The sequence below is a fragment of the Myxine glutinosa genome, chromosome 9 (genome assembly GCF_964187855.1).
Source record: "Myxine glutinosa chromosome 9, kmMyxGlut1.1, whole genome shotgun sequence".
Classification (NCBI taxonomy): domain Eukaryota; kingdom Metazoa; phylum Chordata; class Myxini; order Myxiniformes; family Myxinidae; genus Myxine; species Myxine glutinosa.
In genome coordinates, this window is record NC_136269.1 from 85,855,952 (window position 1) to 85,875,375 (window position 19,424).

Sequence of the window (19,424 nt, forward strand, 5' to 3'; positions counted from 1 at the left end):
ATATATTGTTACGTTTGTGTGTGTAGGGGGGTGGGGGGGGTGGAAGAGATGAAATACCTTGGTGAAGGCAGGATTGTGTAAATTAGAACGGACCGTATGCCGTGCAGAGGAAGAATCTCGATGTATTAAGTAGGCCGACTGTGTGGGTAAGAGAGCTTTTGCATGTCGCCATGAGGAGGGTAGTTTGTGCTCGTTAAATAGGGCTTATGGTTAATAATCCCCATTGTGTAATGCCTCCTGTAATTTTCCCTTTGTTACAAAATTCAGGCAGCCAGTCAATGAGATCCATGTGCCCACAACGCCGTCGGGGCTAACAAAAAAAACCCAGCACCTTTGCCGATCGTGCCAGTGAACCCCACCTCACGGCCATCGACGTCATCCGAACGTTCTCGAGAGATTAGACTCTGCCCCCCCCCCCCCCCCGCCCCCTAACGATTCGTGACGGGGAGGTCCCGCCTCGACCTTGGTCATTGGGTGTCAAGCAAGGCCATGAGGCCCCGCCCTGAAGACGGTGATTGGTAGAGAGAACGAGATAAGGTGATGGGGCCTGAGGATTGGTGGAGTGATGTCACCAGGAAGAGTCCATCTCTCTGTTCGCGACGGACTGGCCCTTGCTTCGTGGTGAACGGTTACATTTTTCCAGTCTCTATTCTTTTTGCCTTGGCTTCGGGGTGAACGGTCGCATTTTATATCACTCTCCCTGTGCCTTCGATGGAGGCGGCTGCGCTTTGAGCGGTGCGTGCTGGTGAGGTGAGTGTTAAGAGCCCGGTGGATCGTGACGATTGGAGGAGGAAGGATTTTGGCCGCCGCTCCGCTGTTGGGTAGCTGCTATGGGCGCGACCGCGCCATCTTGTGCGGTTCCCACACTGTTACTCGGTGACCCATTCGACGACCACCAGGCTTTTGAGGGCCGTTTGAGGACGCCAGGCTGAGTACGGGCTAACGCACCACGCAAACATTTTCTTTCATTTGTCTTCCCTTGCCTCTGTGTTCCTGTGGAGGGTCCATCACTGAGAATATAGTTTTGACCTCACCTTTAAATTTTTTTTATTTATGGTACTGCATTATTTTCATTAAATCATTACTTGCTGACCTTCAATTTCTTGTCCTGTTCGTTTTTGTGTTTGTGGGTCGAGGGATAACCCCGTGTTGGCTGTCCGATCAGGTAAGGCTTCGGGCCTTTTCTGCACGTGTGAAAAGATAATCCCGCCAAGTTTTAAATATGCCTCAGAGTTGAAGCTCGTTTCGGCTATCCGTCATCGGGGATCTTAATCCCAGCAACGCGACAATATATTGTTGTGGATATGAGAATTGTTTTTTTATTGTTGTAAAATATCACCCTCCTTCCTCCATTTGTTGTGTATAAAGGTCAAAGGTCGTTCCCGTAGTTATTCCATATACAATCACGTAGCAAATCATAGATTTCCTTTGTTCAGTAGTTATCTCCTTATTATGTGTATTAGGTTAAGGTTCTGTCTTCCCACTAGTTAACACTCCATTGCACCGAATTCAAATAAGGTAGATTCCCTTCACATTCCCCTTTTGTCATCAATTGCCAACTGCATTGGGCGGTTTTCTGCATTCGCCGCTGCTGCTTTGGGACCGTGTTTTTCGCTGCAAGACTCCATTGAGCACGAGGTCATCTCGGAGCGGAAAGTGGGAGGAGTCAGCCCGGTGCCAGGAACAAGGCGTGGCCTTGCCAACGCCTCCTCTGGGGACGGGATCGGTGGGCCCAGGACCCAGAACACTGCCTTGGGGAACTCCAGCCTGAACAGGAAGAGGAGATGAGAGAAACCCATTCAGGGCCACACGTTGACGACGACTAGAGAGGAAGTCCGCCAGCCATGCATGGAGATTTCCATGGATACCAAAGGAGGAGTGTTTGGTGAGCAAAGCGGGGTGCCAGACCGTATCGAAAGCGCGTGATATGTCGAGGGAGACAGCTCTAATTTCCTGTTTGGCATTGAGGACCTCCATCCATTGTTGAGACAGCAGAAGCAGCATGTCCAGAGTAGAGTGACCAAGCCAATCAGGGCCAAGGCGAGCTCGCCGATGGGCGTGTCCTGGAGGCCGGCGGCTTGATCGCCCCAGGCGCAATAAAAGCGCGCGCGGAAGCCTTTGAGGGAGTCGGAGAGAGAGCATCCAGGCGGTCAAGTGCTGCGGTGAAGAGAGAGAGAGAGACGCGGCAGATGAGGCCAGAGGCAGTACCACGAGCAGTACCATGCAGCTTTGACTCCACCAAGCAGCTTTGACTCCACCAGCGGAGCTCGAACAGCAGCAACAGCTTGAACCCGCGGAGCTCGTACCGCGGCAGCTCACACGACCGCAGCTTGGGCGTTGACGGCGGTGCCGACCGTGGCCGCGGAGTAACGGAGCTGCCGCTCCCGGCCCGACCGTGACCCAGTTCCCGTGGACCTTCCTCTCCCTCCAGCTATCCACCTCCAGCATTCGTTCCTGCCATCATCCCCCGTGTAAGTGTGCTCGTAGTCTGTCTTTGTCTTGTCCTTGGGGTTAAGTAAGACTGTAATATATAAGCTAATAATTGCACTGTGTCTTCTTCTTCTGTATTTTATTTTCTTATCTTTCCTCCTCCTTGGTTACTTTTCATGGTGTACATAATAGGTAGAAATAAATCATATTCGTATTTCCAACCTTTTGTCTTCCTCTTCTTCACATCCGTTCGTCTTTGTCTTTTCCCCATTGAAAACCTGTGGCACGATTTGGCCAACATTTAGGATCGGGTTTAGTTTCTGTTAATAGTTCGTGCCGCGGTTGCTAAAACCGCTCGGCAATTAACATCTGTCCGCGGTACAAACGGGGCTGTGCACCTGCCTTTCCGGAGGTAGCTGGGCAGCGTCAGGGACAACGTCGGTCAGTCATAAACGAGGGGATTAATCCCCCCTCGATAAGGGGAACAGAGGCCGACGTTGGGTTCCGTAACAATATTTATATATATTTAATTTTAAAGCAAAAACTATTAAACTTAGGTGGAATTTGTTTTGAAAGCCATTAACTATACCGATTAGCTGATGTATATTCCAAGTTTTAGCTAGTTTCAATATATAACCTTTGAGATATTTTGGGCAGACAGACAGACAACGTGATTTTGAGGGTTTTCTAAATAAAACTAAAGAATGCGGAAATGGACGTTGCTGAAATTTGGAACATATCTCAACGTACAAAACATTTACTTCTGAAATTTGCAGCCAATTTCATCCGGTAGATGCTGAAACGCATTTTCAGTCCCCATGTTAAAGCTGAATACAGAGAAACGATCCCTTATGACTTGTGTGAAGGGGGGGGGGGGCACTTTTTGCACCTCCCTTTGATAGGTATGCAAAGGTATAGGGCAATGCACTCAAATAAATAACCAGGATATTATTATAAATTTACGACGACAGACGGACGCCGGAGGGTTCAGTATGTGATGAACTCAACTGGACGGCAGTCCAGTTGAGTTTAAAAGGTTGGGATTTAAGGGGGTTTACGGAGGGTCAAAGTGGATCCAGGTTTGACCCCACAAAATAGATATTTTCGTTCTTCCCTGAAACTACACAAGTTTCAAACTATTTCGATGAAACTTGACCACAACCTTCAACACCCGTGATGTACCAAAGTTTGTTCATGGCATTAAAAAAATCTGCCCCTTCGGGGGTCTATGGGAGGGTTGCCCCCCAAAATAGGTATTTGCTTTCTTCTCAGAAACTACACATGCAATTCTGATGAAACTCGACCACAACCTTAACAAGTACACATACATTCAAAGTACACCGCCCCATGCCAAATAATTAAATATGCTGCAGCGCGGCATTGCCGGGGCGCCCGGCAATACCGCAGTGGAGCTCATTGAGGCTGCATTGGGAGGGAGAGGTGTACACTAATTGATTGATTAATTGTATAATTAAAATCAATAAAAGATTATCACAAAATATTTTCATAATCAATAGGCTAATCGCATAACTAAACCACTAGTGCTTCATCCGAAGATGTATCTTTTAGAAATTTAATTAAATAAGTCATTTATAAAAAATTAAATAATTAATTGATTACTCAATAAATAATTAATCGATTAATCAATAAATAATTAATAGATGAAATGATTAATCAATAAATCAAAAATATCCTTGATAGCCACATCACTTGGTCACTCATGTCCAAATATTAGCTTTCCAGCTCAAAAGGTGCCTGAGATATTGGCCAAATGAGAAAGAAAATATATAAATGATTAATAATGAAAATAAATAAATAATAATCATAAAAAATTAAATTATTAATCAATTTGGTCAGAGAACACATAAACTACCACTATTTCATCAGAATCTGTAACTTTAAAAAAAAAATTTTTTTTGTCATTAATCCAATAATTAAATAATTAATCGATTAATTGATTAATTAATAAATCAAAAATATCCTTTGCAGCCAAATCACCTAGTCATTGGCATGTCCAAATATCAGCTTCCTCACTCAAAAGGTGCCTGAGTTAATGGTCAGAAGAGAAAGGAAATTTGATTAATTAAATAAGTACTTAATTAATCGCTAATAATTAAATAACTCCTCAATTTATTGATTAATCAAAAAAAAAAATACCGTTTTTGACAAAGGACTTGCTCACTACTGTGCCGAAATTTCAGCTTCCTAGCTCAAAGGATGGCTGAGATATCGCCCGGACAACCAAGAAAGAAACAAACAAACAAGAAAGAAAGAAAACAAGTACACATACATTCAAAGTACACCGCCCCATGCCAAATAATTAAATATGCTGCAGCGCGGCATTGCCGGGGCGCCTCCGGCGCCCGGCAATACCGCAGTGCAGCTCATTGAGGCTGCATTGGGAGGGAGAGGTGTACACTAATTGATTGATTAATTGTATAATTAAAATCAATAAAAGATTATCACAAAATATTTTCATAATCAATTGGCTAATCGCATAACTAAACCAGTAGTGCTTCATCCGAAGATGTATCTTTTAGAAATTTAATTAAATAAGTCATTTATAAAAAATTAAATAATTAATTGATTACTCAATAAATAATTAATCGATTAATCAATAAATACTTAATAGATGAAATGATTAATCAATAAATCAAAAATATCCTTGATAGCCACATCACTTGGTCACTCATGTCCAAATATTAGCTTCCCAGCTCAAAAGGTGCCTGAGATATTGGCCAAATGAGAAAGAAAATAAATAAATGATTAATAATGAAAATAAATAAATAATAATCATAAAAAAATTAAATTATTAATCAATTTGGTCAGAGAACACATAAACTACCACTATTTCATCAGAATCTGTAACTTAAAAAAAAAAAATTTTTTTGTCATTAATCGAATAATTAAATAATTAATCGATTAATTGATTAATTAATAAATCAAAAAATATCCTTTGCAGCCAAATCACCTGGTCATTGGCATGTCCAAATATCAGCTTCCTAACTCAAAAGGTGCCTGAGTTAATAATGGTCAGAAGATAAATGAAATTTAATTAATTAAATAAGTACTTAATTAAACGCTAATAATTAAATAACTCCTCAATTAATTGATTATTCAAAAAACAAAAAATACCGTATTTGACAAAGGACTTGCTCACTACTGTGCCGAAATTTCAGCTTCCTAGCTCAAAGGATGGCTGAGATATCGTCCGGACAACCAAGAAAGAAAACAAACAAGTACACATACATTCAAAGTACACCGCCCCCTGCCAAATAATGAAATATCCAACAGCGCGGCATTGCCGGGCGCCGCTGGTGCCTCTGGCGCCCGGCAATACCGCATTGCACCTCATAGAGGCTGCATTGGGAGGGAGAGGTGTTCGCTAATTGATTGATTAATTGTATAATTAAAATCAATAAAAGATTATCACAAAATATTTTCTTAATCAATTGGCTAATAGCATAACTAAACCAGTAGGGCTTCATCCGAAGACCTATGTTTTAGAAATGTAATTAAATAAGTCATTAGAAAAAAATTAAATAATTAATTGATTAATCAATAAATAATTAATCAATTAATCAATAAATAATTAAGCGATTAAATGATTAATCAATAAATCAAAAATATCCTTGATAGCCACATCACTTGGTCACTGTCATGTCCAAATATTAGCTTCCCAGCTCAAAAGGTGCCTGAGATATTGGCCAAATGAGAAAGAAAATAAATGAATGATTAATAATGAAAATAAATAAATAATAATCATAAAAAAATTAAATTATTAATCAATTCGGTCAGAGAACACATAAACCACCACCATTTCATCAGAATCTGTAACTTTAAAAAAAAAAAATTTTTTGTCATTAATCGAATAATTAAATAATTAATCGATGAATTGATTAATTAATAAATCAAAAATAGCCTTTGCAGCCAAATCACCTGGTCATTGGCATGTCCAAATATCAGCTTCCTAGCTCAAAAGGTGCCTGAGTTAATGGTCAGAAGAGAAATGAAATATAATTAATTAAATAAGTACTTAATTAAACGCTAATAATTAAATAACTCCTCAATTAATTGATTATTCAAAAAACAAAAAATACCGTTTTTGACAAAGGACTTGCTCACTATTGTGCCGAAATTTCAGCTTTCTAGCTCAAAGGATGGCTGAGATATCGTCCGGACAAACAAACAAGAAAACAAGAAAGCAAGAAAACAAGTACACATACATTCAAAGTACACCGCCCCATGCCAAATAATTAAATATGCTGCAGCGCGGCATTGCCGGGGCGCCTCCGGCGCCCGGCAATACCGCAGTGTAGCTCATTGAGGCTGCATTGGGAGGGAGAGGTGTACACTAATTGATTGATTAATTGTATAATTAAAATCAATAAAAGATTATCACAAAATATTTTCATAATCAATTGGCTAATCGCATAACTAAACCAGTAGTGCTTCATCCGAAGATGTATCTTTTAGAAATTTAATTAAATAAGTCATTTATATAAAATTAAATAATTAATTGATTACTCAATAAATAATTAATCGATTAATCAATAAATACTTAATAGATGAAATGATTAATCAATAAATCAAAAATATCCTTGATAGCCACATCACTTGGTCACTCATGTCCAAATATTAGCTTCCCAGCTCAAAAGGTGCCTGAGATATTGGCCAAATGAGAAAGAAAATAAATAAATGATTAATAATGAAAATAAATAAATAATAATCATAAAAAAATTAAATTATTAATCAATTTGGTCAGAGAACACATAAACTACCACTATTTCATCAGAATCTGTAACTTAAAAAAAAAAAATTTTTTTGTCATTAATCGAATAATTAAATAATTAATCGATTAATTGATTAATTAATAAATCAAAAATATCCTTTGCAGCCAAATCACCTGGTCATTGGCATGTCCAAATATCAGCTTCCTAACTCAAAAGGTGCCTGAGTTAATAATGGTCAGAAGATAAATGAAATTTAATTAATTAAATAAGTACTTAATTAAACGCTAATAATTAAATAACTCCTCAATTAATTGATTATTCAAAAAACAAAAAATACCGTATTTGACAAAGGACTTGCTCACTACTGTGCCGAAATTTCAGCTTCCTAGCTCAAAGGATGGCTGAGATATCGTCCGGACAACCAAGAAAACAAACAAGAAAACAAACAAGAAACCAGAGTGAAAACTGAGTACTCTCTTTCAGCGTGCGTCACTGCCGAGCCCCCTTCGGTGCCCGGCAATGACGATTTGCAATGCCTGGAGGTGGCATAGGAAAGGAGCGGTGTACAACAAGTACACATACATTCAAAGTACACCGCCCCATGCCAAATAATTAAATATGCTGCAGCGCGGCATTGCCGGGGCGCCTCCGGCGCCCGGCAATACCGCAGTGCAGCTCATTGAGGCTGCATTGGGAGGGAGAGGTGTACACTAATTGATTGATTAATTGTATAATTAAAATCAATAAAAGATTATCACAAAATATTTTCATAATCAATTGGCTAATCGCATAACTAAACCAGTAGTGCTTCATCCGAAGATGTATCTTTTAGAAATTTAATTAAATAAGTCATTTATAAAAAATTAAATAATTAATTGATTACTCAATAAATAATTAATCGATTAATCAATAAATACTTAATAGATGAAATGATTAATCAATAAATCAAAAATATCCTTGATAGCCACATCACTTGGTCACTCATGTCCAAATATTAGCTTCCCAGCTCAAAAGGTGCCTGAGATATTGGCCAAATGAGAAAGAAAATAAATAAATGATTAATAATGAAAATAAATAAATAATAATCATAAAAAAATTAAATTATTAATCAATTTGGTCAGAGAACACATAAACTACCACTATTTCATCAGAATCTGTAACTTAAAAAAAAAAAAATTTTTTGTCATTAATCGAATAATTAAATAATTAATCGATTAATTGATTAATTAATAAATCAAAAATATCCTTTGCAGCCAAATCACCTGGTCATTGGCATGTCCAAATATCAGCTTCCTAACTCAAAAGGTGCCTGAGTTAATAATGGTCAGAAGATAAATGAAATTTAATTAATTAAATAAGTACTTAATTAAACGCTAATAATTAAATAACTCCTCAATTAATTGATTATTCAAAAAACAAAAAATACCGTATTTGACAAAGGACTTGCTCACTACTGTGCCGAAATTTCAGCTTCCTAGCTCAAAGGATGGCTGAGATATCGTCCGGACAACCAAGAAAGAAAACAAACAAGTACACATACATTCAAAGTACACCGCCCCCTGCCAAATAATGAAATATCCAACAGCGCGGCATTGCCGGGCGCCGCTGGTGCCTCTGGCGCCCGGCAATACCGCATTGCACCTCATAGAGGCTGCATTGGGAGGGAGAGGTGTTCGCTAATTGATTGATTAATTGTATAATTAAAATCAATAAAAGATTATCACAAAATATTTTCTTAATCAATTGGCTAATAGCATAACTAAACCAGTAGGGCTTCATCCGAAGACCTATGTTTTAGAAATGTAATTAAATAAGTCATTAGAAAAAAATTAAATAATTAATTGATTAATCAATAAATAATTAATCAATTAATCAATAAATAATTAAGCGATTAAATGATTAATCAATAAATCAAAAATATCCTTGATAGCCACATCACTTGGTCACTGTCATGTCCAAATATTAGCTTCCCAGCTCAAAAGGTGCCTGAGATATTGGCCAAATGAGAAAGAAAATAAATGAATGATTAATAATGAAAATAAATAAATAATAATCATAAAAAAATTAAATTATTAATCAATTCGGTCAGAGAACACATAAACCACCACCATTTCATCAGAATCTGTAACTTTAAAAAAAAAAATTTTTTTGTCATTAATCGAATAATTAAATAATTAATCGATGAATTGATTAATTAATAAATCAAAAATAGCCTTTGCAGCCAAATCACCTGGTCATTGGCATGTCCAAATATCAGCTTCCTAGCTCAAAAGGTGCCTGAGTTAATGGTCAGAAGAGAAATGAAATATAATTAATTAAATAAGTACTTAATTAAACGCTAATAATTAAATAACTCCTCAATTAATTGATTATTCAAAAAACAAAAAATACCGTTTTTGACAAAGGACTTGCTCACTATTGTGCCGAAATTTCAGCTTTCTAGCTCAAAGGATGGCTGAGATATCGTCCGGACAAACAAACAAGAAAACAAGAAAGCAAGAAAACAAGTACACATACATTCAAAGTACACCGCCCCATGCCAAATAATTAAATATGCTGCAGCGCGGCATTGCCGGGGCGCCTCCGGCGCCCGGCAATACCGCAGTGCAGCTCATTGAGGCTGCATTGGGAGGGAGAGGTGTACACTAATTGATTGATTAATTGTATAATTAAAATCAATAAAAGATTATCACAAAATATTTTCATAATCAATTGGCTAATCGCATAACTAAACCAGTAGTGCTTCATCCGAAGATGTATCTTTTAGAAATTTAATTAAATAAGTCATTTATATAAAATTAAATAATTAATTGATTACTCAATAAATAATTAATCGATTAATCAATAAATACTTAATAGATGAAATGATTAATCAATAAATCAAAAATATCCTTGATAGCCACATCACTTGGTCACTCATGTCCAAATATTAGCTTCCCAGCTCAAAAGGTGCCTGAGATATTGGCCAAATGAGAAAGAAAATAAATAAATGATTAATAATGAAAATAAATAAATAATAATCATAAAAAAATTAAATTATTAATCAATTTGGTCAGAGAACACATAAACTACCACTATTTCATCAGAATCTGTAACTTAAAAAAAAAAAATTTTTTTGTCATTAATCGAATAATTAAATAATTAATCGATTAATTGATTAATTAATAAATCAAAAATATCCTTTGCAGCCAAATCACCTGGTCATTGGCATGTCCAAATATCAGCTTCCTAACTCAAAAGGTGCCTGAGTTAATAATGGTCAGAAGATAAATGAAATTTAATTAATTAAATAAGTACTTAATTAAACGCTAATAATTAAATAACTCCTCAATTAATTGATTATTCAAAAAACAAAAAATACCGTATTTGACAAAGGACTTGCTCACTACTGTGCCGAAATTTCAGCTTCCTAGCTCAAAGGATGGCTGAGATATCGTCCGGACAACCAAGAAAACAAACAAGAAAACAAACAAGAAACCAGAGTGAAAACTGAGTACTCTCTTTCAGCGTGCGTCACTGCCGAGCCCCCTTCGGTGCCCGGCAATGACGATTTGCAATGCCTGGAGGTGGCATAGGAAAGGAGCGGTGTACAACAAGTACACATACATTCAAAGTACACCGCCCCATGCCAAATAATTAAATATGCTGCAGCGCGGCATTGCCGGGGCGCCTCCGGCGCCCGGCAATACCGCAGTGCAGCTCATTGAGGCTGCATTGGGAGGGAGAGGTGTACACTAATTGATTGATTAATTGTATAATTAAAATCAATAAAAGATTATCACAAAATATTTTCATAATCAATTGGCTAATCGCATAACTAAACCAGTAGTGCTTCATCCGAAGATGTATCTTTTAGAAATTTAATTAAATAAGTCATTTATAAAAAATTAAATAATTAATTGATTACTCAATAAATAATTAATCGATTAATCAATAAATACTTAATAGATGAAATGATTAATCAATAAATCAAAAATATCCTTGATAGCCACATCACTTGGTCACTCATGTCCAAATATTAGCTTCCCAGCTCAAAAGGTGCCTGAGATATTGGCCAAATGAGAAAGAAAATAAATAAATGATTAATAATGAAAATAAATAAATAATAATCATAAAAAAATTAAATTATTAATCAATTTGGTCAGAGAACACATAAACTACCACTATTTCATCAGAATCTGTAACTTAAAAAAAAAAAAATTTTTTGTCATTAATCGAATAATTAAATAATTAATCGATTAATTGATTAATTAATAAATCAAAAATATCCTTTGCAGCCAAATCACCTGGTCATTGGCATGTCCAAATATCAGCTTCCTAACTCAAAAGGTGCCTGAGTTAATAATGGTCAGAAGATAAATGAAATTTAATTAATTAAATAAGTACTTAATTAAACGCTAATAATTAAATAACTCCTCAATTAATTGATTATTCAAAAAACAAAAATACCGTATTTGACAAAGGACTTGCTCACTACTGTGCCGAAATTTCAGCTTCCTAGCTCAAAGGATGGCTGAGATATCGTCCGGACAACCAAGAAAACAAACAAGAAACCAGAGTGAAAACTGAGTACTCTCTTTCAGCGTGCGTCACTGCCGAGCCCCCTTCGGTGCCCGGCAATGACGATTTGCAATGCCTGGAGGTGGCATAGGAAAGGAGCGGTGTACAACAAACAAGAAAACAAGAAAACAAACAAGAAACCAGAGTGAAAACTGAGTACTCTCTTTCAGCGTGCGTCACTGCCGAGCCCCCTTTGGTGCCCGGCAATGACGATTTGCAATGCCTGGAGATGGCATAGGAAAGGAGCGGTGTACAACAACCAGAGTGAAAACTGAGTACACTCTTTCAGCGTGCGTCACTGCCGAGCCCCCTTCGGTGCCCGGCAATGACGATTTGCAATGCCTGGAGGTGGCATAGGAAAGGAGCGGTGTACAACAAGAAAACAAATAAATAAATAGTAATCATAAAAAAATTAAATTATTAATCAATTTGGTCAGAGAACACATAAACTACCACTATTTCATCAGAATCTGTAACTTTAAAAAAAAAAAAATTTTGGTCATTAATCGAATAATTAAATAATTAATCGATTAATTGATTAATTAATAAATCAAAAATATCCTTTGCAGCCAAATCACCTGGTCATTGGCATGTCCAAATATCAGCTTCCTAACTCAAAAGGTGCCTGAGTTAATGGTCAGACGAGAGAAAGGAAATTTAATTAATTAAATAAGTACTTAATTAATCGCTAATAATTAAATAACTCCTCAATTTATTGATTAATCAAAAAAATATATATACCGTTTTTGACAAACGACTTGCTCACTATTGTGCCGAAATTTCAGCTTCCTAGCTTAAAGGATGGCTGAGATATCGTCCGGACAAACAAACAAGAAAGCAAGAAAGAAAACAAGAAACCAGAGTGAAAACTGAGTACTCTCTTTCAACGTGCGTCACTGCCGAGCCCCCTTTGGTGCCCGGCAATGACGATTTGCAATGCCTGGAGATGGCATAGGAAAGGAGCTGTGTACAATAACCTGTGTTATACTAAACTTTGTTTTCATGGCCTCTAAAGAAACAAAAAATGGCCTCTAAAGGTTTTTTTGTTTTTTATTTAATACTAAACTTTGTACATGGCATTTTTAAAAAATCGGGGTCTAAGGTGGTCTATGGGGGGGCTTTCCCCCCAAAAATAAGTATTTGCTTTTTTGTCAGAACATACACACACAATTGTGATGAAACCTCACCACAACCTTCATCATCCATGATGTACCAATGTTTGTTCAAGGCATTTGAAAAATTGGGGTCTCAGGAGGTATATGGGGTTGGAGGTGGGGGAGGGTTGCCCCCGCAAAATAGGTATTTCTTTGTTTGTTTAAAGTCTTATGATTATGTTAGTATGGTTCTACATGCTGCCCTGTCTTCTAGCAACCACTGAAATTGGTTTAAAATACCTTTAGTCGATGCAGTATACTGTTTATTCTACCGGGTGAGTGCCAGGGGTATTGCCCCTATGTTTACCTGAAACCAGTGAGCTGAACAGCCTACCTGGGCTATGGTAATCCAAAGTGGAGGCAATGACGCCACTTGAGACCCACATATCACCGGGGTTCGCTCCAGTTGTAATTATATACACAGCTCAGTCAGTGTGTTCCATTACCAAGCAGCTTGTAGAGCGCCCGCCAAGTTGGTGGCATTTGGCATTTGGGCCAGCACTTATTTTGAACCCTGCAATACCAACAGAATTCAAATGTGATGGGAACAAAATGCAGTTTGAAAAGTTTCACTCACAACAAAGTTTGGGTCATCACAGTGTGGCGCACTCCAGTCGTTGTTCTCATCAGTTGCACCTTCTTCGTAGGGCAGATCCCTATCATCTGAGGTGGGGAAGGGAACGAATGCATGAGGCCAGGTAGAATGTACACCGTTTATTTTTGACCGAAGGTGCACTCCAAATAGGCATTCGAGACAGAAAAGGTGGATATGCAACTTCTGGTGAGCATAAGTTAAGCATGTGACCTACCACACCATCCATTCATGTCTGGTTTTTTGCTTTCCACGTGCTTATAATACTTGTCTCCGAAGTATTCCTGCAACATAATTTCAAAGACTGCATTTTCTGAGACCACAAATTATACAGAAACAGTAGAATGCATCGATCCAGCTCACGTGCAATTGTATATTGACGTCGTTATGGTCGTGTGCGATCAAGTATAATGAATCCGTGCTTGTGCAAATGGGGCCATTAAAAACAAAAGAGTAAAGGTCACGCCTTTCATGATACAGGTACAATGAACCATTTTGAGTTTGTTAATTTATCTGGGAGTGTTAATGAAAAGGCAACAAGTTGTGATAATGATATATGATGGTTAAATCGAACTGCTCCTCACCGCCATCATTTGATCATGCATTTTGGGATCAAAATCTCCATCCAAATCTTTCTTTTGAAAAAGATTCCCCATTTCTTCATTCTCCATTTCCTCCGGTTTCTGCTCCAAGTTGTTTCCGTCCCCCTTCACCCGAGCTTGACACTCGCTCCAGCCATGTGCAGCATCCCACAGCTTCTGTAGCTTCTCCGCAGCCGCTTCTTGTTGCAGTCTCTCCATGTGTCGTAACTCCGCCAAACGCGATTGTTTCTCCTGCACATGATGACGATCATTTTCAGGAACAGTATTACCTGCACGATTTGGTACCGATAGTGTGAGAGCAGTTTTTAACAGTGCCAGTTTCATGGATTTGTAACCAGACTTCCCTATGGGAGGAAAAATATCAACCATTAGATACAATGATCTGAGACCAACGCTTCATTCCAGTAAAACATTCACACCTGCTGCTTTCTTTCCTTTTTGCTTTCACGTTTCTGCTGTCGCCGTTTGTCTTGCTGCCGAACGGAGCCCACTGCATTCCGTGCGAAGCTGCGAATCTATAAACAAACAAACAAGTAGTGTGCGCTTTTGCACAAACCCACTGATGACAGCACTGAATGAAGGCTTTATCTACTCAACCTCCAAACCACTCAACTGCCTGGGTGTGAGCAGTCAAGATCAAAGATCGATTATACATATTGCTACCTACCAAAATCCTTTTCTCCTCTTCCCCCTTTTTCCAAAGACACTTCCCTTCCTTTCATGCATTGTTTTTCAATTACTATGCCTCACCTGTATGTTCATCAAATGTCAATGGTTCCACCCTCGTGTCTGGCAAAATACTTTGAAGTATTTGCATAATCATACAAACATTTCTTACCATGCCATTATCTGGCTCCACAAAACGGAAGTTCATCTTGCGCTCAAAGTCATCCTGTTTCTTTAAAAACAAAAAACCCTCCTCATCAGAATCTTCTTCCTCCTCACCCTCTTGACTTTCAAGCAATACATGCCCAACTTCGGCCTCATTATCTGAGCCTGCAGAAAAAAACAATGGTACACAAGAAAACTGTTGTACTGTTTTGAATCAACCAATAATGTGTACAAATGGTCTAAACACAGGCTCTTCATAAGTACAGAGAAAAAAAAAATCTTATTTCTAGCTTTATGCCTTACGAGGATAAAACATGCTGGAATTTATAATTGGACTCATCAGGTAAAACCAGCAAACTTAAAATCTATTTTTTCTGGATAAAAACTGTGCTACTCAATAAAATGAACAATCAACCTCTGTTCCCACACCCGTCTATTCATACAAACCTATTTTCCCATTGTGTGTGTGTGTGTTTTCTCCATTAACTGTTTGATATTTCACTGGTCAAGTTCATACATGGAAACAATCACCACACACTATCATTGCAAATCGATGTAGCGATGGACAGGCAACAGCCATTATTGAAAGAATGATGTAGGTATGGTTTCACACGATAATTAATTGTGACCATTCTTGTATAGTATATAATATTATTCAGATGAGATAATTCCCCGAGATGGGGCGTTATTTTAGTATGACTTCTAATACCGCCACAGTGCGTCACACCAGGAGCGATGCGATATGATACACGTTCACACACAGAGAATTGTGTTCCACCCCACAACCCTGAACCCAGGGCTACAAATTATTTTCACCACCTAAAAACTTGCCGAGTGCACTCCAAGGACAACTAACTAGCAGTTGTCAACTCATTCCGTCCAGCGGTTCGGGAGAGTATAGAAGTCCAACAAACAAACACTTGTCGAATTTAATACGAGGGAAAAGGCTGAAGAGAACCTGCATCTTCGTATTCCTCCTCCTTCTCCTGATAACGCTGCAACAGGAGGTAATCTCGAAGGAAGACTTCATCTTCTGGTAGTTGGGAGCTGCACCAGAGGTCACGCAAGTATGCCTGAACGCACGGACAATAGTACGAAGAGCAAATTAATAAAGTGGAAAGTAGGAGGGAAGGCGGCATGAAAACGAACAATGTAGTTTGTTTTTTAACACACACCATTGGTTTAACACACCACTCTCTTACGACGTGCTCGTTATACTCTAATGCATCAACACAAAAACAATGCAATACATCACACAAACACATGCTACACATTGCACTAACCCAAAGCTACCACGCCTTGTACTGCACAAACACCACAACGCATTACTTGACCCAAAAAAGAAAATGGGGGAGGGAGGGGTGGAGCCATCATTCCTGCCCTGATGCGAAATACACAGAACTTAAGTATGTTCCACAACATAGCTCTGCCAGGCTGAAATGTTTACACTTTGTGTAAATTTCCTGATAGGCTGGACCTGCATCCAGACCATAGCCAAAATCTAATCGGCTTGTTCTTGCCACCTACCCAACTCATCCAGCACATTTTGTCATATTCTGTCCACAACTCTTTGACATATCGTGATATCGGCTCTTACACGAGCCTCCATCTTGTATTACAGGCATTTTAAGGCCATTTTCCCTGCTAGAGCAGGGGTTAGCCTTGCGTTCCCCATGACAATCTTCTCCATTTTGCCCTATTTTCTGCATCTCCCCTGTGTTATCCCCCTTGCCCGCATTTCTTCTTCGACCATCTTTAGCCAAGTCTTTCTCGGTCTTCCCCGTCCTCTACTTCCTTCTACATTCATTTCCATCATATCTTGTATACAATATATATATATATATATATATATATATATATATATATATATATATATATATATATATTGTTGCGGATTTGTAATTGTTGTAAATATCACCCTCTGTAAGTGTAATGAATTCTTGTAAATATCTCCGTTTGGTGTGTAAAGGTCAAAGGTCGTCCTCTTAGTTCGTCCATATACATACACGTAGCAAATCATATTCCCTTCTAAATAGTTATTTCTTTATTATGTGTATTAGTTTAAGGTTGTGTTTCCCATTAGTTGACTCTGCATTGCATCAAATTGAAATAAGGTAGAATCCCCTGTCAAGTGCAAAGCCTCAATTGCCAACTGCATTGCCGCCATTGAACACGCGGTCGGTTCGGAGAAGAAAGGCGTGGCCCCCACCTCATCATTAAGGGTGGAGCCCCGAACGACCAACCAAGGCTCAGGGGTATGGCTTGAGGGGGTGTGGCCTATATAACCCATTGCCTTGAGCCCCCACGAGAGATGAGTGAGGGAGCCCCACGAGCAGTTCTGCAGAGGGAGTTCTGAAGTGAGAGTTCTGTGGAGGGAGGTGCTTGAAGGTTCATGAGAGTTGGACAGAGAAGGTACAAGGTCGGTGAGAAGGCATGAACGAGAGGCGTGATCCAGCAAGACTGAAAGAGAGAGACGTGAGGGGGTGCCTGTATTGCGGCAATAGGCCGAGACCCTCTAGGCCCTATTGCCGGTCGGTGAGACGCGAAGCGGAGCTGTGTTTGCCGGGTTTTCGCCTCGACCCCAATGCGTGGATCGGAGCGCGCGCTTGGAGCCGGACCTCGACGCCACCATCTACCTGGACCCTCCTCTGCCGTCCCAAACCATCCCTGCCATTCCATCCTTTTGTGTACGTGAGTTTGTTCTGTGTGTCTTGTCCTGGGGTACAAGTAAGCTTGTATAAGTTAATATTGCACTGTGTCCTTCTGGTCCTTCCATAAATTATTTTCGTATCTTTCCTTCTCCTTGGTTCTTTTTGATTGTGTACATAATAGTAGTAATAAATCCTGTTATTTCCTACCTTCGTTCTTCTTCTTCATGAGCTCGTCCGGTCGTCCTTGTCTTTTCCCAATTGAATACCAGTGGCACGATTTGGCCAACGTTTCGGAATCGGGTTAGTGAATGTTAATGACTCGAACTTCGGGTTGCTAAAACCGCTCGGCAACTAGACCATCTAAAACCGGGGTTCGAGCGGGAGTCCCTCCCCTGCTTCGCGGTCAGGAGTGGCACTCAGGTCCTTGGGACTTTTTGTAGACCAAATACCCTGGCCGCTCCCGACCGGAAGGAGCGTTGGGACCCCCAGGATTCACGTCGGTCAGTCGCGGACAAGGGGATTAATCCCCCCTTAAGGGGAAAAAGACCGACGTAGAGATATATATATTGTTACAGACACGACTTTGATGTTAAGGTGGGCCGAGCGGAATGGCCGTCGTGTCCGCACAAATTACCCGATTATACTCGACGTTGACGGAGCCGCGCTACGCTGGATCAATAAAGGAAAAGAAGACACCCGGCTGGGTTATAATGACAGACACCAATGTTTCGATTCTCAATTATATTCGTAAGGAAAGGTTAGATTACAGGGGCTAGAGGTATATCACAGGAAGACAGGCACTTAGACACACTCTTATATTGACCCCGGACAGACGACAGGTAAACGGGACAACGGCTGACTCACACGGGGGTTGATGGCAGGAAAGCGGTTGTCGATCGCTCCAGGTGCACCTTTGCTCGGGGCAGAATCCACACGGTTCGGTCCGGTCCAAAGATGCGGGGAGGTCACAGCGCTCGGAGGTAACGTTCTTTCTCAGGCGGGTTCGCTTCCTCTCAGCGATCGCAGGCAACGTTCATTCTCAGGCGGGGCGCCTCTGACTCAGCGCGCGCAGGTACTTCTTTCTCCAGCTGGGGGCGCATCTCACGTCACATCCGGCGCGGGGCCGCGTATATCCGGCGGGGAGTGACACGCCCTCGGCTCGTTAGCTCCGCCTCGTGGAATCGGCACGTTGCTTCTCATTGGGTGCGTGCGGGGGGGTTACCGGCTCCGCCCTTGACGAGGAGCTGACAAGGAGCCCCTTTGTGGTAACCCCGTGGAGCGCATGGTCTGGAGCGCGTTGTCTGGAGCGCATTGTCGATGGCGGCTAACCGAGCCGGTGGGAGGACGCACACTCCCCCCCCCGCGCAGCGCCGTGCCCCTCTGTTGTTGTAGACGGGGGAAGAAGATGGGAGGAGGTATGGGAAAGGTCCTAAACTCACTACTGGTGCCATATAATCACATTCTGGTGCAACGAAGAGTCATAATTAATGGAAACGAGGCCTTAACTGACATAGACTAAGAATAACTAGCAAGATGTCCGAAAGTTGTCTACGTGTGGTGCGGTGGACCTGGGCTCGACATTTAATGGGGGAATAAGGGGAAGGTCGGCTCTACTGATTGTTGTTTACAGACAATGGGACTAGGGAATGGGGGATTGGGGATAGTTGGGGAGTATTGGGGAAAATAGGGGAATATTTACAAGCGGATATGGAGGCCAAATTCCATATTCGCAACATTGCACCCTTCTCTACCCTCGGGGCGTCCCGACCCGATAAATTTTTACCTACTTTAGCGTGGCACGCAATGTAGTTCCCTCTACTATTAACTCTACCCTGAGTGCGACAGTTTTACAGATATTCACAAATGAGTAA

At 40.0% G+C, this 19,424-nt stretch overlaps 1 protein-coding gene across 2 annotated transcripts in view; it reads right to left on the reverse strand.

The window, feature by feature from the left end:
- KRI1 (KRI1 homolog) overlaps positions 1-19,424 on the reverse strand; it is a 67,841-nt gene that overhangs the window by 7,819 nt on the left and 40,598 nt on the right. For both annotated transcript variants that reach the window (XM_078784492.1, XM_068128882.2), the window contains 6 exons: positions 15,861-15,975; positions 14,910-15,067; positions 14,491-14,586; positions 14,054-14,302; positions 13,687-13,753; positions 13,455-13,540 (listed from right to left, as the gene is read on the reverse strand). In XM_078784492.1, coding sequence (XP_078640618.1) covers positions 13,455-13,540; positions 13,687-13,753; positions 14,054-14,302; positions 14,491-14,586; positions 14,910-15,067; positions 15,861-15,975 — 771 coding nt within the window. The remainder of the gene's footprint in view (positions 1-13,454; positions 13,541-13,686; positions 13,754-14,053; positions 14,303-14,490; positions 14,587-14,909; positions 15,068-15,860; positions 15,976-19,424) is intronic.